At 36.0% G+C, this 27,361-nt stretch overlaps 1 protein-coding gene across 4 annotated transcripts in view; it reads right to left on the bottom strand.

Moving 5' to 3' along the window:
• Window positions 1-27,361, bottom strand: part of ARFIP1 (ADP ribosylation factor interacting protein 1) — a 112,764-nt gene that overhangs the window by 38,567 nt on the left and 46,836 nt on the right. For 2 of the 4 annotated variants that reach the window (XM_044912867.1, XM_044912866.1), the window contains 4 exons: window positions 15,379-15,487; window positions 10,020-10,115; window positions 8,118-8,230; window positions 223-444 (listed from right to left, as the gene is read on the bottom strand). In XM_044912867.1, the coding sequence (XP_044768802.1) occupies window positions 223-444; window positions 8,118-8,230; window positions 10,020-10,115; window positions 15,379-15,487 (540 nt within the window). The remainder of the gene's footprint in view (window positions 1-222; window positions 445-8,117; window positions 8,231-10,019; window positions 10,116-15,378; window positions 15,488-27,361) is intronic. The other 2 variants (XM_021698859.2, XM_044912868.1) reach the window with 1 other exon arrangement.

The raw sequence follows: 27,361 nt of genomic DNA on the forward strand, positions 1-27,361 counted from the left end.
TCCTTTTCCTTTCCTCTAACCAAGCTCCCTTCCCCTGAAACCTCTAGCTGACATCTCCAGTCATTTGGGCCTTCTTAAAAATTACATGAAATATTTTAAAAGAACACCAATTCCAAATTTATTAAGAGTTAAGCAAATCAGAAATGTAACAAATTACATCTTACAATAATATTGCCATTCTCCTCCTCCACACTCTCCAATAGCTATTTAAAATAATCTTACATGTAGTTCTAGTGACTTCAAACTCAGGTCAGCAAATGCATCTCCAAGTTGCCTTTGGGTGTGCACCATCTGGAAAAGCTGGGTTGACAATGTCTGAGCCAGTCTTAAAATATTTTCATATTTTTTCTTGTTATCTCTTAATATATCAATCTGAGCTTCAAGTTCAAGGTCCACAGTTCTCGATCCACGGCCTAGCTTCTCAGAGATAATTTGCCGAGTGCACTAAAAGTGGAAAGATGCACTTTGTTTAGGAAGAAAAGGAAGAACAGAAGAGAAAGGAATAATATAGCAATCCGAAGTACAAATACTACAGCATTTGACATATACCATTTTGGGCTTCAAACAAGCTACCCTTAAAAAACTGAAAATGGTCAGCCCACTTAGAGAAGTTCATCAAGATTCAAAATAAACTTACCAGACATATCTAATAGCTATTACTAATCAGAGGAAGTTTTAAGACTTAGAGAGCTAATTTATATACTACCAGATGAGCTCCCTCACAGAATCATATTTCAGACTTAGCATACTTAGGTAGATTATTTACAACAACTGAGATACTTGGCATTGATTTAAGAATGTGAGTGGGCTGTTAATATAGGAATAATAAGCATATCAAAATTCTATTCTCCTGTTGTTTTCAAATGCTTTTTTTCCTTCTATCTTCCTCTTAAACAGCTGTGTGTATGTGTGTGAGCAGGAGGAATGAAGGGAAGAAAGGAAGGAGAAAGAGGTAAGACAAGGACATGGGAAGGGTGGGGAGAGAGGAAGGGGAAGAAAGGAAGAGAGAGAGAGAGAGGAAGGGAAGGAGGAAAGAAGAGAAAGAGGTAGAGATGAGAGATTCCTGAATTCTTTTACTTCTGTCCAGAAAGAATAGTATTAAATTATGTTATTCTGTCCTGCCCCAGAAATAATGATACAGGAAATTTTTTTTAGCAACAAAAAGTTGTAAGCAACTTCACTACTCAATAATATATTTTGAGAGTAACTATATAGGGCATTAATATACTCTTCATCATTTAAAGTTAACAAAAATATTCTAAAAAAGGAATAAATATTGCAATTTTTTAAATTTGCAAATTTGCTTTTATCTTGTCTTTCACAGTTTTGGTTACAGAATTGATATCTATTCCAACAATTAAAATAATGAATGAAATAAAAGGTGAATTTCCTCTTCCTTCCTTTACTACCACTAAATGATAGAAAACTACTACTATTAACAGTTTGATGCATAGTCTAGACTCTTCCTTAAACCTCTATACTCACATATATAATATTTTTCAAGTAAAAATGAGACTGTGCTATGCTATACATAACATCCTTATACATAACATCCTATATTTCCTATGACCAAATATCTTGAGATTTTTCCTTGTCAATACATATAAATCTATATTTATCCGTCTAATTAGTATATTATATACTACTCATGTTTTTCTATTTAAAACTGAAATGAATTCCCTATATATTCTCTATTCTCATCAATTAAGGATCCTTGTAATAAACAGTTAAAAATAAAGTTCTTTTTTTAAAAGGCAGAGAAATTAACTATATAAAAAATGACAGGAAAGGTGAGAGGCTAAACTCACAGAAGAGAGATAAAACTATTTCTTTTTTTTTTTTTTAAGATTTTATTTTTATTTATTTGAGACAGAGAGAATGAGAGAGAGAGAGAGAGAGAGAACACATGAGAGGGGGGAGGGTCAGAGGGAGAAGCAGGCTCCCTGCCGAGCAGAGAGCCCGATGCGGGACTCGATCCAGGGACTCCAGGATCATGACCTGAGCCGAAGGCAGTCGCTTAACCAACTGAGCCACCCAGGCGCCCAATAAAACTATTTCTATGGGAAAACATATGAACACATACACTCTTAGAAGATGAAAATCACTTCAAGAGAAAAGCTTAACTGAAGACTGTCATTTTAACGAGGGAAACATCAGCAAAAACAATACCTGAAATAGTAACAAGATAAAGGAGATATACCACTTTTCATCCACACCAGGATTTTCCCTATGCAATATTATCAGAGATTTATTCCATGTGAAAGCCAAAGCATATGGTACCTTCCATAGCAACCCAGATAAAATAGTCTGTTGAAAGTCAAGAAGCTAGAATTCACTGAAGAAGCTTGGCAGACTGGGCAAAATGAAAGAAATGCCTACTGTTGTCTAAGTGGCCATTTTTTCCCAGAAATAATGGTTACAAGCAGACAGCGGGGTCAGAGGTTTAATGAGGAAATGTTTTTTGTTTCCAGGAAGCCAAGGCACTAAGAAGCATAAGGCAATATTGATTATGAAGCGTGTTAAAATCTGGACACTAGAAACAAGTTTTGAAACAGACCTTTCCCACCTTGTATTCCAATATAGATAATGTACACTCTTAAGGACAATCTAAGTAATCTGAAAGTGAGAGTACTCCAGATAGCCTACTTTGCTGAAAATGCAGATGACTTACAATGAGCTGACAGTCCTATTCAGTATTCCATACTTATAAATGAAGACTCCATTTTGAAGATAAGACAAATGGAGCAAGGTTAAAGCAGAAGTAAACTACTGCTCTATGGAGATCTCCTACTTGGGGGGATGGTGGATATAATAAAGTGATAAACACTGTATAAAAAAATATTATGAATCACCATCATACAGGTCATGAATTTATAAGATAGTCACTGTGTACTCTCAGTATTTAAACAGCACCAAGAACTTTTTCTGTGAATACCAAAAAGTGAATAAAAACACTTAAGTACAAGGAAAAGAATAATTTCATGGCAAAAGCTGATAGATACTAAAGAGTTATTAAGGGTGAAGGACAGGAAAGAAGGGAGCATAAAAGAAAATACTAGAAACTGAACAAGGGGAATAGGTCAATCAGTAAATGAGTAAGATAATATAAGAAAAACAGGGATGAAAGTTTAAAAGATATTGGCTTATAGGCAACAAAGATTAATTTGATAAGGTGTGAATACTGATGACAAATTTGTAAACATTTAAAGAAAGTATTTAATGCTTGGGAAACATGCCAAATAGCTCTGAATGCTGAAACCGAGATCATTCTTAAATAAAATAATAATAGTAAGATGGACTTCTAAAAGTACTCTATTCTTTTTTTCTTTTTTTGTAAGATTTATTTTTTTATTTTTAAGTAATCCCTACACCCAACGTGGGGTTCAAATTTACAACCCAGAGATCAAGAGTTGCATGTTCCACTGACTGAGCCAGCCAGGTGCCCCTACTCTATTCTTTATAAAAAAAATTTTAAGGGGCGCCTGGGTGGCTCAGTCGGTTAAGCGTCTGTCTTCTGCTCAGGTCATGATCCCAAGGTCCTGGGATGGAGCCCCGCATCAGGCTCCCTGCTCAGTGGAGAGCCTGCTTCTCCCTCTCCCTCTTCTGCTCCCCCTGCTTGTGCTCTTTGTCTGTCTCTCCTCTGTCAAATAAATAAAAAATAAAATCTTAAAAAAATTATTTTTTGGGGTGAGAATTCCTGCGGATAAGAATAAATAAGAGAGGTGCCTGGGTGGCTCAGTCGTTAAGCGTCTGCCTTCGGCTTGGGTCATGATCCCAGGGTCCTGGGATCGAGCCCCGCATTGGGCTCCCTGCTCGGCAGGAGGCCTGCTTCTCCCTCTCCCACTCCCCCTGCTTGTGTTCCCTCTCTCGCTGTGTCTCTCTCTGTCAAATAAATAAATAAAATCTTAAAAAAAAAAAGAATAAATAAGAAAATAAATAAATTTTGGATTCAAAATTTATGAATAAAATCAGGCAGATTAAAATAATATTTAAGAATACTTACTTATATATCAGAGCCTGAACTTAAAATTGTTCCCATTATATATTTGGTTTAAATCACCAGCCTGTTTTTTTGGTTTTTTTTTAAAGCAAATACTTTATTATGGCTTTACCAGCCTGTTTTTAGAGCCAAAATTAACAACCAATAAAGAAGTGCTAAATAGTCTCTGTGAGGAAAAGCCTTTAAGTGACTGATGTATTACAAATAGCTCAAGCCACAAATCCACTTAGTACCTCTGAATCTTAACAGGGACAAGACAGTAGAATTTAAAGAACAGTTAAGTGGATGTAAACCCTAGCTGTTCAAGTCAGAGCATTGGCCATACCACTCTGTATTTGTGAATTGTTTGTGGGTGTAGCGGTTTGTAAGTCAGGAATTGTTTATACTTTTATACAGACACATTATCTCTTCTCAAGAGTAATACAGAAGTGAATTTTTTTTTTTAAGATTTTATTTATTTGCGAGAGAGAGAATGAGAGACAGAGAGCATGAGAGGGAGGAGGGTCAGAGGGAGAAGCAGACTCCCTGCTGAGCAGGGAGCCTGATGTGGGACTCGATCCCGGGACTCCAGGATCATGACCTGAGCCGAAGGCAGTCGCTTAACCAACTGAGCCACCCAGGCACCCACAGAAGTGAATTTATTCTTTCAGTTAATACTTCTAAAATATGATCTGAAATTATCTACAAAAGTACAGGTTTTTTTAAGATGATAAAAGTGCCTGAAACATGCTCATCAATCTTCCCAAAAATTATTTAGTATTTGTTAGAGAACAGAAAGAGAAGAGAGATTAAAGGCCAAAAACCATGCAGGAGCTGAAGTCCAAGAAAAAGATCAAAGTTGTAGCTAGAATCAAAAGTTGCTCAACAGTAAAATGGATAATAAGTACAGACCTAAATCAACCAAATCAAAATCTATACTTGAAGGATTATCCAAATGACAATGAGTGTCCTATATAGCTCATAATTTGGAATGAAAAGGTAAAAAAGCCATAAGAACAGAGTCAAGGAGATCCAATAAAGTCATTACACTCTGAGCTTGTTTAGGTGGAGAAACATATGCCAACCCAGACACACTGGCTACAAACTCCATTAAAATCATGTAAGTTAGAACATTCTTTTTCTCTTCTATTTATTTTTTTAAAATATAAATACACTTAAAATTTTCTTTTAAGGATTTATTTGAGAGAGAGAAAGAAGGAGAGAGACCGCACGCAAGAGGGAGGAGGGGCAGAGGGAGAGAGAGAGAATCCTCAAGCAGACTCCCCACTAAGTGGGAAGCCCAATGTGAGGCCTAATCCCAGGACCCCAAGATCATACCTTGAATCAAAATCAAGAGCAGGCCCCTGAGCCACCCATGCATGCCTAATTTTTTTTTAAAGTAAGCTCTAGGTCCAACACAGGGCCTGAACTTACAACCCCAAGATCAATAGTTGCAAGCTCTACTGACTGAGCCAGCCAGGCGCCCCTCTCTTCTGATTTAGGCTGTAACATCCCAATTAAGCTCTGACGAAAAAAATTTTCAGTTAAAAATAATCATTCTGAGGAGAATGATAACTCCTTCATGTAGAATTATGCCATCTGTGCAACATTTTAAAGGCTGGTCAATTTCATTAACATAAACTTTAAAAAGGCTGAATGTGGTATGTTAATATAAGAGATAAATATGGAATCTTAACAATGATTCAACTCAGATTATTGTAGAGGTAAAAGACAAAAAATGGGGAACAGATAATAAGTATATAGGAAAAAAAGAGGGAACAAGGGAAACTTGAACTAAAGGACACAAGAGAAGAAGGCTCAAATGAACAAAATCTTAAATTTTATAATTTGTAATTACTAAGACTTGATTCAGAAATAAGGCCTGTATTTTTTTTAAGGTGGTTATTATTTTTATTAATTATTTATTTTTTTAAAAGATTTTATTTGAGAGAGAGAGAAAGAAAGAAAATGAGTGGGGGGGGGCAGAAGGGGAGGGAGAAGCAGACTCCCTGACGTGGGGCTCAATCCATAACCCTGACCTGAGCCGAAGGCAGACACTTAACTGACTGAGCCACCCAGGTGTCCTTTATTTTTTTTTTTAAAGTAATCTCTACAGCCAACGTGGGGCTCCAACTCACGACCCCAAGATCAAGAGTCACATGCTCTACCAACTGAGCCAGAGAAGCACCACTAAGGCCCGTTATTCTTTAGGTTTCAATGTGTGATCACAGAATGTTACTAGTTAGAGGCAAATTTCATGAATAAATGAACAAAGGAATGGTTGAATAAATAAATTTAATAAGTTAATGAATGAAACTCAGTTTGGTATGAAAGACAAATAAGTGAAATGAAAGGGAGCAAAAAGAGGAATTCCAAGCAGTAGGCAAATATAGTCGCATGAAGTTATAAGTAAGTTACAGACGTGTGAGAAAGCATAGTTTGTTTCGGAAATCTCTGGATAATTTGGTATGAATCACTGGATCCACTGGTGGGAGAGAGGAACAGGGGATAATGTTGGCAAGGTAGATGGGTCAGATCCACACCATTCTAAAGACAATGGGGATCAACTGAACAATTTCAAGTAAGAGTGAACCATATTAGGCAGCGTAGAATATGCAGTCTAAGAGATTTTGTCAAGAAGCTAATTCAGTAACGTGAGAGTAACAAAGAATATGGACTATGGCTGGGAAAGCTGGAATGGAGAAAAAGGGATAAAGTCAAACAATATTAAGGAGGCAGAGTCCATTTAATGATAAGAGGTATGTGGCATCAATGAGAAGATGAAGTAGAAATCTGGATAGCTGGGTGAACTGTTGTGATATGAGGGAATACAAAGGGAGAAACAATACATGGAATGAGACCCCACATCCTTGATAACAAAAGGAGCAATAATTAAATACAATGTCCTGAATGAGAACAGTTGACGCTGGCATTAGTTTTTGACGACTACCATTGGCATTTATCAGGGCTACACTGGCATGAGGAAAATAATTTTTGGAAAGATTCATGAACATGTTTCAGGGGCACTTTTATCATCTTAAGAAAACCTGTTTTTTTGTAGATGATTTCTGAAAGTATTCTGAAAGTATTGCCTGAAAGAATAAATTCACTTCTGTATTACTCTTGAGAAGACACATAAGAGACATGTCCTCTGTATAAAAATATAGACAATTCCTGACTTACAAACCACTACCTCCACAAACAATTCACAAATATAGAGAGTGTTATGGCCAATGCTCTGACTTGAGTAACTAGGGTTTTCATCCACTCAACTGTTCTTTAAACTATTTTTTTAAAAAGATTATTTATTTATTTGAAAGAGAGAAAGAGAGCATGAGCTTGAGCAGGGGGAGGGGGCAGAGGGAAAAGGAGAGAGAGAATCTCAAGCAGGCTGCGCACTGAGTGCAGAGCCCGATGTGGGGCTTGATCTTACCACCCCAATATCAGGACCTGAGCTGAAATCAAAAGTCAGCCACTTAACTGACTGAGCCACCCTGGTGCCCCTAACTATTCTTTAAATTCTACTGTTTTGTCCCTGTTGGGATTCAAAGGTACTATGGATTTGTGGTTTGAGCTATTTGTAATACATCAAATATACTATAGATTAAATAATTTGCTTATTTGTTTTACAGAGGCCATACAAAAAAAGAGCCACCAATTACTCTGAGGCAATGCAACTAACAACAATACATTTTTGAAGTCCAACTCATCTGCAATGTGGTGCTGTCTATACAGTTAATGCTTAATTATTACAATAAGATCAGAGAATTCCAACTCTGAAAAATGACTATACCTCTTTGACATTCAGTTACTATAAGGTATCAAAAAGAGGAGGTAGGGATAGATATGTCTATAGCAGTTTTACAGGCAAACATATTCCAAGGTAATATATTTATCCTTCAATTATGTACTATCAATTAATAAGCATTTCTATAGCTTTTTTACTCTTTTGCTACTGACTTTTTAGACTACATTTATGCAAAGACCAATAAAACAAAGTACTTCATTTTCTAATTGTATTTTTATAGAGGCATTATTCTTTCCTATATATTCATATAATTGCAAATAATAATTTGAATAACATACAAATGAAAATTCTTAGAGCCAGTTAGGGTGGAAACATTAAAAAAATACAAACCTTGTAGGTGTTTAGACTCCATTTTCTAACAAGCTCTAACTTTTCCATTGCAGGATTTTTTATTTCATCTGCTAGAATAACTGGTCCACTTTTGGTCTGTGTTCTCTGGCCACCTGCATGATCATAACAGAAGATAAAACACAAACTAGATAAAGACAAGTAGGGGGGAAAAAAACCCAAACCATTGATGCTATTCAAATTAAACTACTTACGCATTTAAAAATAAAACGGTTTCCACAAAGTAAAGAACTAGAACTTTCTGGAATAATTGAGGACAATTTCCAAACACTTAAAAAATATTTCTGCCAATTAAACACAAATGCTTTGTGGTTTGTCTATCGTCTTAAAAAAAAAAAATGCTGCAACCAGCCTTCTTTTCTAAATAAGCTCTTTACTTCTAGAAAACAAAATTCCCACAATTAATCTTATAACCTAATGACCCTAAAAAAAACTGTGTCAGTAAAAATCTGGAAAGGCTATGTACTCTTCACAGTGATCTCCTTTCATCATACAATGTAGAACAGAGTAACAACAGAGGTTACTATAATTTTGGAGGATTTAAAAATAAAATTCAAATTTCAGATAGTCATTAAAAATATCTTACCACCAGTATGAAAGGCCAGGCTAAAACAAGACCTACATTGTACCTCCTTTTTTTCTCAAGAGACCACCCACCCTCCTGCAAAAAGCCATAATTAATAAAGGCAGTATAAAGCCCTGACAATGTATTGCTCCAACTATTAAGAAATTATGACATAAAAGCAACTCTACCAGTATAGTTTCTATAGTAAAATATTTTTCATAGAAGAAAATAGTTAAATGCTTATGATACTAATGACTTAGAGTAAAAACTTCATAATAATTTAAAAAGAACAATGAAATAAGGAGAAGAGAAAAAGTTCTAAAAAATGGTTTTTAAAGTCAGAGCAAAAATTTCTTTTCTCACTTACTCCTACAGTCAGACCAGCCTTTGCCACAACTTTACCATAACCTAAGATAAAGAACAGTATATAAAATCAAATACATTTAAGATTTACAAAATTCTCATAGAAACAAAATACAGAACGTTAACATTTCATATGTTAAAAGAAATATGTAGTTCAACTTTTTCCTGTTTTTAGAGTCCAGCAATATTAAAGTATAGAGCAAATTCAATGCAAAGAAATGCATTTTCCCCAAGTACTTTTCATTGGGCATAACTGGTAAATTATATATCATTTTGTTGCAATCTGCAAGCTATCTGTAAGCTGTGGTTCAAAATAGGAAGATACAACATTTTCCACTTGACCCATTCCAAATAATGAACAACCCAGTTGTTGAAGGCTCCTTTTTTGTTTAACCGAAAACAGAGAGCAGAGCTGCAAAGCTGAGAGGATCAAATAAGTAAATCTACATTTTTCCAGAGTTAAGAAAGCATGATTTAAAATGAATCCACTTTGGGGCGCCTGGGTGGCTTAGTCGTTAAGCGTCTGCTTTCAGCTCAGGTCATGATCCCAGGGTCCTGGGATCAAGCCCCGCATCGGGCTCCCTGCTCCGCAGGAACCCTGCTTCTCTCTCTCCCACTCCCTCTGCTGTGTTCCCTCTCTCGCTGTGTCTCTCTCTGTCAAATAAATAAAATCTTAAAAATAAAATAAAATGAATCCAATTTTACAATGTTTTTTAATCTTAAAGTGAATTAAATTTCAGGTTTAAGATATATAGTTAATAACACTGAAAAGCCAGAAAAATAGGTATGCCTAGAAAGATTATTTCCGTTATTGTTAAAAAAGAAAGCAGCAGCCACCAAAAAAAGCCAGAATTACACACACCTAAGAATATAAAGCAAGGGATTATGAAACTGAGTGAATTAGTTTAGTTTCAGAAGTAGCAAGAAGGGCTTTATCCAATCAGTGCAGTGAATACCTGCAGGAACAATTAAATCACTTCCTTGCTGAGCCAGCGGACTAGCTGCAACCCTGCTAGGAGACATAACAGATGGCAATGGTGGTGCTTGGGAACCTGGAAAGGGTAGACATTTAACTGTGAAAATCCTTTTCCTCCTCTACATACTGCACATTGTGAGTACTGGTTTACTGACATTGCTCTTAAAATATTAAAAAGCTAGGATTAAAAACTGGAATTAATATATTTGCTTTCTTGCAGGAATGGACTAAAAATAAATGGATGTGATCAGGGCGAGTTCTTGTATAAACTTTTCATGGAACTGTTGAAACCAAACAAAACACATATAAGACAAAACTTGGCAAGATCACGTCTAAACAGGACTTTACCTGGACTCTGCTATTTCCAAATCAATTAACAGAATATGATTAAAGTTCCATAGCTGAACGATTTAAAGCTTAAGTAAATATTTTATAATGTGCTACTTCTACATTCAAAGGAAACGTCTTTAAATAAACAAAGGTATGTAATAATGTCCCAAAATTAGAATTCACAAAATGTGTACGAGTGGGCGCCTGGGTGGCTCAGCTGGTTAAGCGACTGCCTTCGGCTCAGGTCATGATCCTGGAGTCCCGGGATCGAGTCCCACATCGGGCTCCCTGCTCAGCAGGGGGTCTGCTTCTCCCTCTGCCCTCTTCCCTCTCGTGCCCTCTGTCTCTCATTCTCTCTCTCTCAAATAAATAAATAAAATCTTTAAAAAAAAAAAATGTGTACGAGTCACAGCGTTCACAAGAATTGTAGTCCAAAATTTCACATTATAAATCCAATAGCACGCAGTGTAGATCACTGCTACTCACAGTATGGATGCAAGGGACCTACATCAGGGATTTCACCTGAGAGCTCATTAAAAATCCAAACACTCAGGCCTTGTCCTAGACCTACTGAACTAGAATCTGCATTTTCACAAGATCCTTAGCTGATTTGTATGTATTCTCAAGTTTGAAAAGTGCCGATGTAAAGTGCTATTCTAACTAATCACAAGAATGGAGCTTTTAAAACATAGCTGGGACACTCCACAAGATGATCTACTGATCATCAGTGGGTATCTGTAGGTTTTTTTTTTTTTTTTCAGTTTTACCTTTTTTATTCAATTATTTTTATTTATTAAACAAAAAAATCTGTATATATTTCAGGTGTACAGTGTGATGCTTTGATATATGTTTACATTGTGAAATGATTACCACAAACTAATATATCCATCACTTGTTTTGGTTACATTTCCGTGGTTAATTGAGATCTATTCTATTAGCAAATTTCAAGTATACAAGACAGTATTATTAACTATAGTCACCATGCTGTACATTAGGCATTTGTGGTTTTTTAAAAGCCACTCAAATTATTCTCAAATTCAACTGGAAGTTTGAGAATCATAGGAAAAAAACAATTTTTGAATGAAACACAACTGAATTTTAAATTCTTAACTCTGCATTTGAAATTCTGGCTCTATTTGCCACATAGTAGCAGGAATGTCCTAGCAAATTAATTAATATCTCTGAGCCTTAGTTATCTACAAAATGAGAAAACTGACTATCCAACATTGTTCTAATGTCCGGCATTAAACCAAATAAAACCATGTAACTTCAACTGCTTTCTTTATTTTAAATTCTGAAGTCTGTACATCTTTAAGGGAATGATAATTAAAAGTTGAAAAACTTAATATCCTTCCACATTCAGCTGAGAATATTTTCAAGTCTGTAAGGTACTTTTATTTCAACTACACTCTCCCAGTTCCCTAGAAATCATATAATGAAACAAATTTGTAATTAAAATGTTCTAATAGAACAGAAATCAAGATCAAATTTCTTTACTTAGAGTTAGTAAAAATTGATTATATCCCAGATATACTAAGTTCTGTTGGAGAAATAGTCACCAGTTTTAATAATATGAAAACCAATTTTAATTTGAACTAGATCTAACATTAAAATCCAAACACGCAATAGACCTAAATAGACTGGCACTACCTTTCAAAGTAAATCTGATAAACTATAAAATTTAAAATTAGAAGGGATGACAGAAATCAACTAAGTCTGACATTAAACTATAGGAGAAATAAACCCCAGAGGGGTAAAACAGCTTATCAGAGACTCAGATGCTCTGAATTCACACCTTAAAATCTCCATTATTAAATTCAATACAGAAAACACCAATCCATAAATTACTTAGTGAGTTGGAAGGCATTTTAATAGGTTATCCAATCCAATCACCATTTTAAACAAAGACTATCTCTATTATCCAAGGCACAAGGGTTTCTGTTATATAAGCAAATGTTAAAAATAAAAATGACTACTGTAATTCTACTTCTTGATGATCCCAGGAACAGAGCTCTGTTGTTCTGGTTATTACTGTTTATTAATCTTTCATAAGAAATAATCCCATGACACAGGAGATGTGTATAATATATGTAACAAATGATTTGGAACCTTCCAAACTAAAATAGCAAAAGACATGGTTGCCCTGGTAACTGGGTACTGCAGCCTTTTCCTTTTCCTTTCATTGGGTTATTATCACTTCTCTGTATCTTCAACCCTTTAAACCACTAATTTAGACTAAATTCAATACTAAAATCATTCACTAATATCCAATAAAAAATAATTCTTAAAAATCTAAAATCTTGCTTATTGCCTAAATTTTGAGGAATTAGCTCCATTTCACCTCAATAACAGGAATCTAGGAATATGAATATATGTAGGTAATGATCAACACCCACTAAAACAAAACTCAGGTATCAAGTGTACTTCACTCTAATGAGCTTTGATTTATTCATGATTCCCACTATTACTAATTCTGCAATGTATTTGTTAGGTAGATTTCAATATTTGCTGTTGGTAGGCTAAAGTTAAGTATAAGTTTGGGCGCCTGGGTGGCTCAGTCGTTAAGCGTCTGCCTTCGGCTCAGGTCGCGATCCCAGGGTCCTGGGATCGAGCCCCTCATCGGGCTCCCTGCTCCGTGGGGAGCCTGCTTCTCCCTCTCCCACTCCCCCTGCTTGTGTTCCGTCTCTCGCTGTGTCTCTCTCTGTCAAATAAATAAATAAAATCTTTAAAAAAAAAAAAAGTTAAGTGTAAGTTCTCCTAAGTTTGCTCTAGAGATGGAAAAGTAAATGGTTAATACTTTTCTTGAAGCAACTGTTCAAGTAATAAAGTCATTATTAAGTTATTATTCAGTCATTTTTCCAGAGAGCTAAAAGAGCCCCAAGTCCTTTTACATTTTTTCCATAAGACCAATTTCATATATTTTAATAGTGTTGCTTTTTCTCATGTTCATTCCAATTTATCTGTAAACACTTTTAAACAAAGACACTTAAAACTACAACTTTCTGAAAAAACAAAACAAAAAAACAAAAAAACTACAGCTTTCTAATAAATGCTTAACTAATCTGCATATGGCAGAATGATTCTTTTTAATATACTGATCAACAATGTAACTTATGTTAAAAAAATTACATAAAGACAATTCAAAGAGACATAAATTACTGCCATTATCATGAAACATATTTTTTATTCCACTTTGAAGGACTAGGATATACCAATAAGCAAGTGAAACTTGTCAGCATTTCCATGCTTACACACAACAGTTTATAATGGTCAGTTGATTTCAATCATTGTATACTACTATTCTACTTAAGGGGAAAAAGATTAAACCAAATATCAGTTAAATAATTTCACGGAGAACACTTAAAACATCTTACTAGTAAAAGCATTTTTATATTTCCTATTGACATTTAAATTTGGAAATTGGTGACTGGTCCAAAAATGGTGTCACATTATGCAAGCCTTTTATCCTTTAAGCACTCATAATTTTAGGCAGTCAACCCTTTCAAAATCAAAGTTATCCCCTAGATAAGATATGCTAGCCAGAATGCTACATAATGACTACTGAGATACTGACACGTATGTTACCTTTCTATGGTTTTATTTTTCTGAACCTAAGGATAAAAAGGGGGAAAAATGATGTCACTAGATAGCCCATTCATTTTATAGCCTAGAGCAGAGGCTGTTATTCTGGATTATCCTAAATGCTTATTTGCAGGACCCATTTAGGAAAGAATATATTTCAAAATATAAGTTGTTTCTCAATCAAGTATTGGCTATTAGTATAATAAAAATACAGAATACTATTATCTACAAGAGGGCTAAGGATTGCAAAGGCACAGAGATTTTTCTTCATTTTATGAAATTATAATGAAGTTTTAAAATATACTTCATTGAACATCAAATATAACTACTATTTTAACTATAGCTAAAGAAAGAAAACAATTCATTTTTTATATCCAAATGTTTACATGGTTTTACTTTCACTCACATGAAAATTAAAAAAACACCTGAAAAAGGTTATTATATGCAAAGTATTAAAAGGATGCAACTTTTCCCTTATATTAAAAATAGACCTATATATGAAATGTGTGCAGAAAAGAGTTAACATAGCAAGTCTGTTTATCCTTAAAGAGTCCAGCTTACATAATTGGCCTTTGGTTGGCATCTGGAAACTTATATTTTGGGCCTCCGTTCCTAGAATGGTAAAACTGGTTCACTATGCCTAAACTGTTTATACAAACAATGTGGTTTAGGCTAAACGCCTGCTTTCCTTCTGGGAGTCTGGAATGTTGGTACCTGCCAGGCAGAGGGTGCCTATACAAGCAATCTCCAATAAAGGCCCTGGGCACTGAGGCTCTAAAGAGCTTCCTTGGTTCACAATAGTTCATACATGTTGTCACCGTCTGCTGGGGGAATTAAACATAATTAATGACTGCTGTCTAATGTCCTGTGGGAGAAGACCCTTGTAAGTTATGCCTCAGGCATCCTTTGCCCTTGCTAATTGTGTTTGGTATACTTTCTCTGTAATAATCATTGTCATGAGTATGACTATATACTGAGTTCTGTGAGTACTCTCAGCAAATTACTGAATCTGAGGGTGGTCTTGGGAGTCCTCTTACATGGAATGTATAACAGGAAAAACAAAAGTTACTTTTCTAATTGTTTTGAAATAGGAAATATGTATTTATATAAAATAATACTTATAAATTTTGTGGTTAAAAGCTAAAATAATTTAAATCTGCATTTTTATATAATTTTTCAGTTTTTACTTTAATATTTTAAAACAAATTCTTTAATAATCAGTGAAATTATGCATATTGATCTATTTATATAAAGACTACTAAAACAATTCCTAAATTATTTAAATTGAAGAGAAAAAATTATGCTTATAAAATCAGTGTTTTATCACAGAATCAAAGGACTTTATTATGCTTTATTAATAAAGATAGCTTTTGATGCATTTCTCCCATCCTCCACCCAGCCATCTTTAAAAATATGTAGGCTCTTACCTTGAAATGTTCCTGCTTCAATAACCCCCTCTTTGGTATTGTCAAAGCCATGAGATGTAATTTGGGTTTCTGAGAGACCAAGTCCAGCTGGTAATGAACGCTTCAAATCCTTGGCAACATTTGAATAAAAGAGAAAATCTTCATAAAAAATCTCACACCACATGGCAGTTCAGCATAATGGTGTCCTTTTACTCACATCCTAAACTATCTTTTTCTCTACTATGTAGAGAATGCTGTTGTGTCATTCGATAATGATGTATAACCAGCAGCAAACTCAGCAAGATTTGCTATTAAGAGGTATGGTGTATGTCAAATACAGAATACTTCCATTATTCTAGAACTAAGCAGCAGGCGGGTACTAAAATTCAATTTTCAAATTCCTAAGCTACTGATACATCAGCAAAATCATTTTAAAGAACAGAATTAAGAGGACTAAAAAGTCTATTATGTAAAAACTGATGTCTAATACAATCATGATGAGCCTAGCTAATAGTATAAACGAATCATTCACTTGCAATACTAATATTCCTTTGGTTTCAAGGTTAGCTAGGTAAGCAAAGCTTCTTGGATTTCAATCAGGCTGAGGTAAAGGAAATTTTCTGCTATTTAAATTTATGTTAAACACTGATAGTAGTCAACCCAACTGCAGATTAGCTTCTAATTGGAACTTAGCTGTAATAAATATAATATTCCACATTCCGTCTTATAGTTTAAAAAAAAAGAAAGAAAGCTAAGAAACACAGATTTCCGAAAGTCCTTTCTTTTCTCTGGCTTGGATATGAGGAATTACCCAATTTTATAATCAGAGTCTATGAATGGATTCCATTGGTTTCACACAATAATGACAAATGATGCACTAAAACAAAAACATGTCTTTGAAATCCTTTCTTAATATGGTACCACATCACATATAATGTACAGTTACAATTTGAAAACTCAGGACTAACATTTTAAATTTTCTAATTGGCAAAGTTTAAAATTTTTTTAAAAGATTTTAGAAAAAGAGAAAAGGGGGGGAGGGGCAAAGGGAGAAGGAGAAAGAGAATCTTAAGCAGACTCTGCGTGGAGCCTGACACAGGGCCTGATCTCACAACCCTGAGATCATGACCTGAGCTGAAAACAGGAGTTGGACACTTAACTGACTGAGCCACCCAGGCTCCCTAGCAAAGTCTACATTTAACAGATACATAACTGGCAAATGTTGAGACGGGTTTTTCCTGAGAAGCTCATTAATTTTGCTTAGGCAATTATTCGATTGGTATGGTGGACCCTAATGAATTAGTAACTAATGAGGTCAATTCTCATCAAACAGCATTTGACTTACCAAATTTATCGTTTATCAAACAGTATTTGACACAGGTAATTGTTCCCTCCTTGTACTTTCAACCCCCCCCCCCAGCTAACTTCAGACACTCTTGACTTTCCTCTTACATCATCTGTTATATTCCACTGTCTCCTTTGCTGATTCCTCCTCATTTCCCCAACCTCCAAATTCTGGAGTGCCCCAGGGTTCAGTCAGAGGACTTTTTCTCCTATAGCCACTTCTTGGGTGATCTAATTGATTCTTCTGGCTTTAAAAACCATCTATACATTGACAACTTCCAAATTTAGGTGTCTTACCTGGGCCTCCCTCTTTAACTCCAATATATCTGATTACATACTTGTTATTTCGACTTGGGTATTAAATACGCATCTCAAACTTAATGTGTCAGAAACTGATTCCACAGTAAATCCCCAACCCCCAAGAGACAAAACAAAATAATACCACCTATATTTTCACTCCTTTCAGTTAACAGCATCTCTATTACCAAAATCTTAGCCCAAATCTTAGGAATTATGTTTGATTCTCTCTTAAGTCTACATCCAAACCATTAGCAGATTCTATCAGATTTACTCTCAAAATATATCCAGGATCAAACCAATTCTCACCACTTCCACTGCTACCACTCTGGTCTAATAAGCTAGCATCATATTTCAACTGGATTACTCCAAGAACCTTTTAATTGGTCTCCCTGCTTCTACCCAAGACACACACCTCTAAATCCACACATCAACCAAAATTATCCCGCATGCAAAAACTCTCCAATAGCCTACCATCTCGCTTGAAGAAAACCAAGACTGTTAAATGTTCTCAAGGCATTACATGATTTGACTTCATCTCCTACCAGCCTCAGCCTTACAGCCACACAGTTACTTCAAACACAAGAATCTTTGTTGAAGAGCCTTGTACTTCCTGTTCCCCCCGCCCCCAAAGCTTTCCTACCAGACATCTACAGGGCTTGCTCCTTTAGTCAGAGAGGCTTTCCCCCAACAACGATTAAAATAGCAACTCTCAGGGAACCTGGGTGGCTCAGTCAGTTAAGCGTCCAACTCTTGGTTTCGGCTCAGGTCACGATCTCGGTCATGGGATTGAGCCCTGCATCGGGCTCCGTGCTCAGCAGAGAGTCTGCTTGAAATTCTCTCCGTCTGCCCCCCACCCCAACTCTCTCTAAAATAAATAAATCTTTAAAAAATAAAATAGTAAAAAACTAAACTAAATTAAAATAGAACTCTCACAATGTCACACTGGAACTCCCTATTCTGCTTACTGTTTTATTCTTCTCATAGCAGGTATCACTTAGTATTTGTGTTTATTTTTATCTCTTCTCACTCTATATTGTAAGCTTCATGAAAGCAGGGATGTTGCCCATTTTGTTTACTGCTATATGTTTAGCACCTGAAATAGTGCCTGAGATATAGATGTTCACTAAATATTCGTCAAATGAATAAATGAATTTGTTGAAAGGACTTGTGATTCAACACCATACAGATTAACTTGGTTTATTTTTAAATTTAATGAGTTTTTGCTGACTCCTGCTGTATCCTAGACTTTCTAGGTGAAGAAAAAGGTAAGGTACAGTCCTTGCCTCACCGGATAGACAAGATATACAAATATTAATGTCAAAGTTGAATTTGTTGCCAAAGTAAAGGCAATAGGTATCAGAGGAATTCAGAATAGGGACTAAATCTATGAGAACCAAATAGGAAAAGAGAAAGTACTGCTTGAGCTCTGGAACTTAAAGGATTTACTCATTCATTGTCTCAACATTTAATGAACACCAAGGACAGCTACTGCTCTAGCTACAGATAGAGCAGTGTAGGAACTAGTCTGCCCCAATCAGACTCACCTGGGGGGAGGAAGGTGAAGGAGCCTGGTAGTAAACAAATAAATGTACGGCAGTAATAAGTGCTGTAAGTAACAAGTAGTAAGTTTGTTTGTTTGTTTGTTTTTAAGGCAGGGTAAGAGAGATACAGAGTGACAGGCAACCAGCGCTACTTTAGGTGGGCAGATTCCTGGAAGCAGTGTGAGGGAGTGAGCCATGTGAGCTTTATGCCACAATTCCCTTACCAGATGTATGATCTGCAAATATTTTTTCCCATTCTGTGAGCTGCCTTTTGACTTTCTTCATGGTGTTCTTTGAAGCATACAAGTTTTAAATTTTGATTAAGTCCAATTTATCTCTTTTCTTTTGTTGCTTATGCTTTTGGTGTTGTATCTAAGAAACGAAAGTGCGTAATCCAAAGTCATGAAGATTTATACCTGTTTTTTGTTCTAAGAATTTTATATTTGTAGCTCTTATATTTAAATCTTTGATTCATTTTGAGTTAATTTTTTTAAAGATTTTATTTTTAAGCTACCTCTACACCCAACGTGAGGTTCAAACTCACAACCCCAAGATCAAGAGTTGCATGATCCACTGACTGAGACAGCCAGGCACCCCTTGAGTTAATTTTTTAGTATGTGTGAGGTCTGCATCCAACTTCATTATTTGCATATGGATATCCAGTTGTCCCAGCACCCTTTCTTAAAGACTATCCTTTCCTTATTGAAAACTCCTGCCGCCCTTGGTGAAATTCAACTGACCACAAATGTAAGGGTCTACTTCTGTACTCTCAATTCTGCTCCACTAGCCTATATCCTCCTTATGTGAGTACCATACTGTTTGATTACCGCAGCTTTGTCGTAAGTTTTAAAATCAGTGAGCCCTATGTTCATCTTTTTCAAGACTTTTTTGGCTATTCTGGATCTCTTGATTTTACATATGACCAGTTTGTCAATTTCTACAAAAAAACAGGATTTGATAGAGATTATGCTGAATATGATTAATCTGGGGAGCACTGCCACTTTAATGAATTAAGTCTTCTGATCCATAAACATGTGATGTCCTTCCACTGACTTAGATCTTTAACTTTTTTCAACAATGTTCTATAGCTTTCAGTGTACAAGTCTTGCACATATTCCTGAGTACTGAAATTTTAAAAATTTTGTTTTTGCATTATTTATTCCTTAAAAATAAATTGGGCTTTGCAATAATGCTCTTGTACCCGATAAGCTGAACTTATCAGTTCTAATAATTTGAAATTGTGTGTGTGTGTGGGTGTATTCCTTAGGAGTTTCTACATACAAGACCACATTGCAAATAGAAATAGTTTTATCTTTTCCTTTCCAATCTTGATGCCTTTCATTTGTATTGTTGTTCTTTTTATCTTATACATTTTGTGCCAACATTCTTTTACATCTAATATTTAATAAAAACATTAAAAAATAGTGGTAAAACCTATGCATACTCAGCATCCAGAGTTTTTCATTAGCAAAACCAAAAGAAACTGCTATATATATAAGAAACTGTCACTGGAGGTGACAGGTCTACCCCAAAACAGAAAACGAATTAACATTAGTTTTACCAGGGACATCTCTTTGAATTGGCCTTAAAAAAAGGTACCTATTCCAATATGTTATCCAAGCAAAACGATAACAATTTTTTTTAATTTTAAAAGTCTTATTGCTAATCATTATGGGGACAAACAAAAAAAACATAAAATAACAGCACAGTAACACAATAATAAATACAAGTAAGCTGCAAAGATTTATTCTTGTTTTCTTCATCCCAATTAGAATTCCCCATGGAATTATCTTTTGAATTTTTATGGCATATTTTAAAGATGCTTATCAATAGCAAAGACTTTTTTTTTTTTTAAGATTTTATTTATTTATTTGACGGAGAGACACAGCGAGAGAGGGAACACAAGCAGGGGGAGTGGAAGAGGGAGAAGCAGGCTTCCTGCTAAGCAGGGAGCCCGATGTGGGGCTCGATCCCAGAGCCGAAGGCAGACAGACGCTTAACGACTGAGCCACCCAGGCGCCCCCATAGCAAAGACTCTTAAATCACTTTTTAAAGATTGTCATAGTCTCACCAAGAACCAACTATTACTAGAAACATGAAAGACCTGGAAAGATAATTCAGACATACCTTATTGGAATACCAGCTTTCCTAGTTAGGGGCTATGTGATCCTGGACAAGTACTTAAAAACTTTCTTAAAGAAGTCCCTGTTTGCTCAGCTGTAAAAATAGGCTAAAAATTACCTCAGAGTTCTATGAAATCTATGAAAATCAGGTGAGATAATTAATATAGGCAAAGCACCCCATACATATTTTTAGGCACTCACTTAATGTTAGGCATCCCTCTCCCTTACTACAATCATTGTTACAACTAATTAATGCTATTGCTAATAATTACAGTGAAAAACATTACTTGAACACTTACTAAGTGCTAGGAATTGTTCTAAGCACTTTAACGTACGTATAGGCAGTCCTCACTTTGCATTACAATGTAGCATTGTAAAAATGATCAAGCAAGCTGAAACCGTGCAAAGTGATTTATAGAAAATATTGATTATTCCGCAACCTTCAAAAATTCTTGTCACAACGTTAAAGCTCTTTCCTTGTTTATGTTAATCAGTGAGGCTTCACTAAGTTCTTCCGGATCAAATCTAGAGTCTCTCCAACAGTGGCAGTGTCAATCAACATCCCTACAGTCAGCTATTTCTTCCAAAACTCCATCTAGGCTTGATATGAATTTCACTTTTTCCTGTGTTATCATTTTTCATTTCTTTGCTGGACTTCCATCTTTATTCACCCATTCCCTTTTGATCATCCACTTTTGGAAAATGTCACATGGGTTTATGACCAAGAGACAAGAAGGTAATACTACTACATGGTTTGCTGTCTGTATGAACTGAATAACAGGTATGGTAATGACCAATCACCAAGAGACTTTGAAAGAAGTGACATGATTAGTCGATAATCATGATTCACCTCTGTTATTCACATAGTGATTTATGGACTCCAGTGCTAGCAGTGAAGTTTGTCCTTTATTCAATTACAGTTAATATACCATGGAGACTTAAATCTGAGATGTGTTGCTGGGAGACTGGCATCATTTAATTAAACTGTGGTAAATGAAATTAATGCATACTGAATCTATACAAAAGAAGAACTGCTTGTATAGTCTCTCTTTAATCTTGACAATAATGCTAAGTGGTACTATCACGGTACTGTTCTACAGATGAAAAAACTGGGACACAAAAATGTGTCATTTAGTTACTAACTAGCAATACGGTTAGGACTAGGCTTTAAGAAACAATATGAACTGAGTGTATAGTAAATGTAAATAGCTATAAGCAATTTATTAGAGACTTAGAATTTATTTTAGTCCCTACGTTTTCTAAAAGAGTCAAAGAAATGCCTTTTAAAAAACATTATTTCAGAATCTGCTGAAGTTTAAACACTAATGCAAATACATTCTCAACTTGTAATTTCCTAATAGTACAAAAGAAATTAACTCTTTCATCCCTTTTCATTTATTTCCTAATGTCACTTAAAATCTCTTGTCACAGGACAAAATCCTTTTCCTCTAAATTTAGAATTAAAAAGAAAAATCATTACACTCAGCTTTATTTAATTCCTCTTTTTAAACCAAATCTCTGAGTCTGTTCATTTCACGGAATAAATGATCTTTACCTTTCCAGTTTATTTTTTAATATAGTAAATCAGTGGTTTCTAGTTTTAAATATTAATGATCCTTTGATTCATATTTACATTAAAACCAGATCATCTTTTCTCCCTGAAAGACAAATATATCACTTATAAAATAAATACTGTCAAACTACCAAGACATTTTTTAAACTTTGCAAGTTTGGTCATTAAGGTCAACCTATTTTTAGAATGGTTTCCTTGAATGTTGCCTTGCTCAAAGTCTTGATAACTTTTAAGCTCTCTCTAAGAAAAGTATCAAAGACACCCCTCAAAATCTGAGGAATAAAAAAGCACATGTGGGTGCCTGGGTGCCTCAGTCAGTTAAGTGCCTGCCTTCGGCTCATGTTATGATCCTAGGATCCTGGGATCGAATCCCACATCGGGCTCCTTGCTCAGCTGGGAGTCTGCTTCTCCCTGTCCCTCTGCCTACTTGTGCTCTGTCAAATAAATAAATAAAATCTTTAAAAAAAAAAAAAAAAGCACATGCAAACAAAATAAAAATGGCATACAGGTCCAGGGCAGTTGTGTTTGCTGTGTTCTTGGAACTTCTCTGAAAAGAACATTACTCATTTGAATCATCTGTCCTGTCACAAAGTACTGTGTAAATTCCGAGAAAAGAGATACAGTAGTAGTAGTTGGTAAGAGGTTACACAGTAAACATGACGGATATCTCTGATTATCTAAGTTTTCAAGAAGTTACAGGGATGCCTTCCATCTTCTCATGCATGGCCTCTAGAAGAAACAACTAGTTTTCTGAGGATATTACATGTCACTCAGGCTCCTCCCAATGATCTCCTAGGGGTCTTTTACTCAACAAACAAAAGTTCTTCCAGAAAAAAAAACCTTTATGTAAAACAGCTGTGAAATCTGACAAGCACTAAGGCCTTTCTATGCCTAAACTGTCACTAACAGAAGGAACCTAACCGAAAGTGGTACAAATGGGTCCATTCAGATTCTGAACAGAATTATCATTTTGACGGCTGTCTAGCAACTGAGTGTAACACAAAGTGATATGGGGTTATGTGAGAGGAACGTAGGACTTGTGAGGTAACATTCTGTATTGTATGAGCTTGTTGACTGTTTTCGTATTTTTGTAAAATACATATTCTCTAAGTTAATATAATTTAGCCTCGTAACTCACAAAAATGTGCCTTTATATGATCCTTAATTTATTTTTTAAAGTGTCTCAGTTATAAGGCTGTGCCTAGCTTAGTAACTTTTAAAATATCTGCTACTGCATTTACCCGTATGGTTTCTAGAATGTATTTCAGCAACAATGAGCCCACTATACCCAACAACATAAAATCCCTAATTTGCATTTTTATGTCACTGACATTTAATTCAAAGTTTAGGACTTAGCAAAGTCATGCTTAACAGTTATACAATAAAATGGAATAATCCTAAAGTTAACTTTCTATTAAAGCATTAGGTTAATATACTCAGCATTTAATATTTTAAAAACAAATTTTCAAACAATTAAGCTAAAACAATAAATATAATGCTTTTGGTAAAAAAGTTTCATGTACATTTTAAGTCCTTTTGAGAGGACACAAAATAATATTTGTAGTAACAGCTTCCATAAAGCTGTGAAGGGGTGCTAATTTTTTTTTTTTAAGATTTTATTCTTTTTTTTTTTTTTTAAGATTTTATTTATTTGACAGAGAGACACAGCGAGAGAGGGAACACAAGCAGGGGGAGTGGGAGAGGGAGAAGCAGGCTTCCCGCCGAGCAGGGAGCCCGATGCGGGGCTCGATCCCAGGGCCCTGGGATCATGACCTGAGCCGAAGGCAGACTCCCAAAGGCTGAGCCACCCAGGCGCCCCAAGGAGTGCTAATTTTCAACCAAAATGCCTTCATTTTGCAGATTTTCATGGAGGTAAGAACAGGAATGAGGCTAAAAACATACCTTTAGAATTTATAATTTTGCACAGTAATCTACTTTTGAACTAGTTAGTGCAAAACCAGCAAATAAAGAACACAAAATGTTTAGCCAATTTTGTTATGCATCTTATTAAGGATGTGTTAAGCATCCTTAATAAGATGCATAATACCACAACAGATAAGCAGAACTAGAGATTTATTAATTAATACTCCCCTTTATGTAGGGTGAGAGGAGAAATTTTAAACAAAGGAGTGATTCTCAAAGTGTGTCCTGTAACCAGCAACAATCTGTTAAGGATTCTCCAAGTACCCTATAAATCACAAGAACTCTCTTGTCCCTCAGTTCCCTTACACTATGTTCTCCCTGTTTTCCTCTTATCTCCATCTTCTAAAATGGTCTGCTGTTCTTTACTGGTTCTAGGTTCTCTACAGGAGAAAAGTCTGAAGTCTCACTTCCCCACTTCCCTTGGAAATCTGATCCATCTCCTGTGTCTCTAGTCTTGTCACCCCTGAAATTCATTCTTCAAACTGTAGGCAGAGAAAACTTTTTTATTTTAGTTTTTTTAAATTTATTTGACACACAGAGAGCGAGCACAAGCAGGTGGAGCAGCAGAGGGAAAGGGAGAAGCAGATTCCCCTCTGGGCAGGGAGCCTGATGTGGGGCTCGATGTGGGGCTCAGATCCCAGGACCCTGGGAACATGGCCTGAGTTGAAGGCAGATGCTTAACCAACTGAGCCACCTAGGCGCCCCACAGAGAGAACTTTCTAAAACGTGAATCTGATTGAGACCTCCCATTTTTACATCATTTAGTCCCCTTTGCCTTTTAGGTAAAATCCCAAACTCCTCAACATGATTTTAAGGTTTTGCAGGCTCTGGTCCCTACTTAATCTCTCTAGCCTCATTTCTCACTATCTGCCCCCACATTCTCCACTCCAACAACAGAAAATTTTCAATTCTATAGTCTTACACCTTTTTCAGCTCCTTATATGGGAACATCCCTCACCCTTCTTCATTTGGCCAGCTCATTCTTGAGATTCAGCTTGCTCATCAATTCCTCAGGTAATCTTTCCATACTCTTCCTACCAGTTCTCAGACCATGCTATACTTGGCCTAGCATATTACTTTTCAGATGATATTAAAATTTGTAAATTAATTAATTTCTATATTCTCTCTTCCCGCCTACTATAAAAGCTAAGCTAAGACCAGGTTGCTTATCTATCTTGTTCCCCTTTAGTTTTCATTCCTAGCATCTAGTAGATATAATACTAATACTTGATTTGCTAGCAATTCTCTCAATTTAAACATTCCTCAAAATGGACAAAACCATCCAAAACATTTACATAATTTTTAAAGAAACAAACTGAAAAGTTTCTGTTAAATGTTCTATGAATTTTGGTAATTTAAAATCCCCTTTGTTGGGGCACCTGAGTGGCTCAGTGGGTTAAGCGTCCGCCTTCAGCTCAGGTCATGACCCCAGGGTCTGGGATTGAACCCCACAACGGGGCTCTGCGCTCAGCAGGGAGTCTGCTCCTCCCTTCTCCCTCCTTGCTCCTTCCCCCACCATGATCTCTCTCAAATAAATGAATAAAATCTTTTTTTTTTTTAAATCCCCTTTGCTGTTTTAACAGCTGCCTAGAAGGAATATCTGCCAGAAGCAAAGCTATTATTCAAACAGATCTCCACATCCCCAATCCTACTGTAAACTATCGCAACATCCTAACCTCCTCGTAGTGGCCTTGCTACCTCTCCACAATTACCTCGAGTCAAAGATGATTATTCTCCAACATTCTGCTTATCAAGGGAATAAAAGGCAGGGTCAGCATTTTCTCAGTTCTCCACTGATACTTCTAAACTACCAGTTCTCAAACTTTAGTTTGGGTAAGAACCACCTGAGAACCTACTAAAATTCAGATTCTTCTCAGCTGTCCACTGTGATCGCATTAAGTTGGAATATGAAGCCAAGGAGCCAGAATTTCAAACAAATAAGCCAGGTGATGTTGATTCAGCTAATCCTTTGTCTACATTTTAAGGAACTCTGTTGTAGAGAACTGTTTTTGCATACCTGTACATTACTGACTCCCATCCCACATTTCCTTGTGGGCCACTTTGCCTCACTGCCCTTTTCCCCACCCTAACATGGTCATCTACCTTCTTTCTAGTCCATCTCAAATATTTATTGAGGGCTTTGGCACATCCAGGTCTTCTGCTCTATCCCCAACTCTTACCATTATTCTGGGTGTTCCCAACCTTTTGCATGCCCTTGGGCACACTTTCAGAGAATGAAATGATTCTATGTTCAGTTTGCAATTCTTTCCAAACTGATATATAATGTCCAAGCTGAGTTTTAATAGCTCATCAAAAACATAGCCTATAATGGCACGGTATGTAGTCTGTTGCTTGCTTTTTTTTTTTTTTAAAGATTTTATGTATTTATTTGACAGAGAGAGACACAGCGAGAGAGGAACACAAGCAGGGGGAGTGGGAGAGGGAGAAGCAGGCTCCCGGCTGAGCGGGGAGCCCGATGCGGGGCTCGATCCCCGGACCCTGAGATCATGACCTGAGCCGAAGGCAGACGCTTAATGACTGAGCCACCCAGGCGCCCCTGCCTTTTTTTTTTTTTTTTTTTTAATACAAACTGTGAAATAAGTTACTTAAAATGAAATAAAATCTATCGCATGAGCTTGCCTACCTATGTTGATACAGAATGATGGGTGGTAGTAATAACAATCTGTTATTGTATGATTTTTTTTTTTTCTCCTTAGTATACTTGTAGGAAGCCCAGAGTTGGTAGTTTGATACAGGTTTGGTAATTTGTAGTTGGACAATGGGCCAAAAAAAGTGTGAGGGCAGATAAAAGATACACTAGACAATCCAACCTATACTTTCGTCTCAGATTTCATTAACCGCTTCATCTTTAATTCCTTTCATCTTTCATGCCCCATGCTACTTAAGCCACCGGAAATTCCCATGGCCACTCTTTGGGACCTTGTCATCACTCAGGAAGCAATACTTCTGGAATTTTAAGTCCAATAACTCACTTTTTGGTCACAACCTCCTGTATCTGTTATTCCACTTGATCAAATTAGCAAATCTCCTGACTCATCTATTTTCTCCATTTTATCAACACACACACACAATCTCAGTCTCCTCTCTCTCTCCCTCCTCCCCTCTCACTCAGTCAACAAACATTTAACAAGAACTTACAGAATCACTATCTTTTGATAGTTTTCTGCCTACCCTCTCAG

Source organism: Neomonachus schauinslandi, chromosome 2 (genome assembly GCF_002201575.2).
Source record: "Neomonachus schauinslandi chromosome 2, ASM220157v2, whole genome shotgun sequence".
Taxonomy (NCBI): domain Eukaryota; kingdom Metazoa; phylum Chordata; class Mammalia; order Carnivora; family Phocidae; genus Neomonachus; species Neomonachus schauinslandi.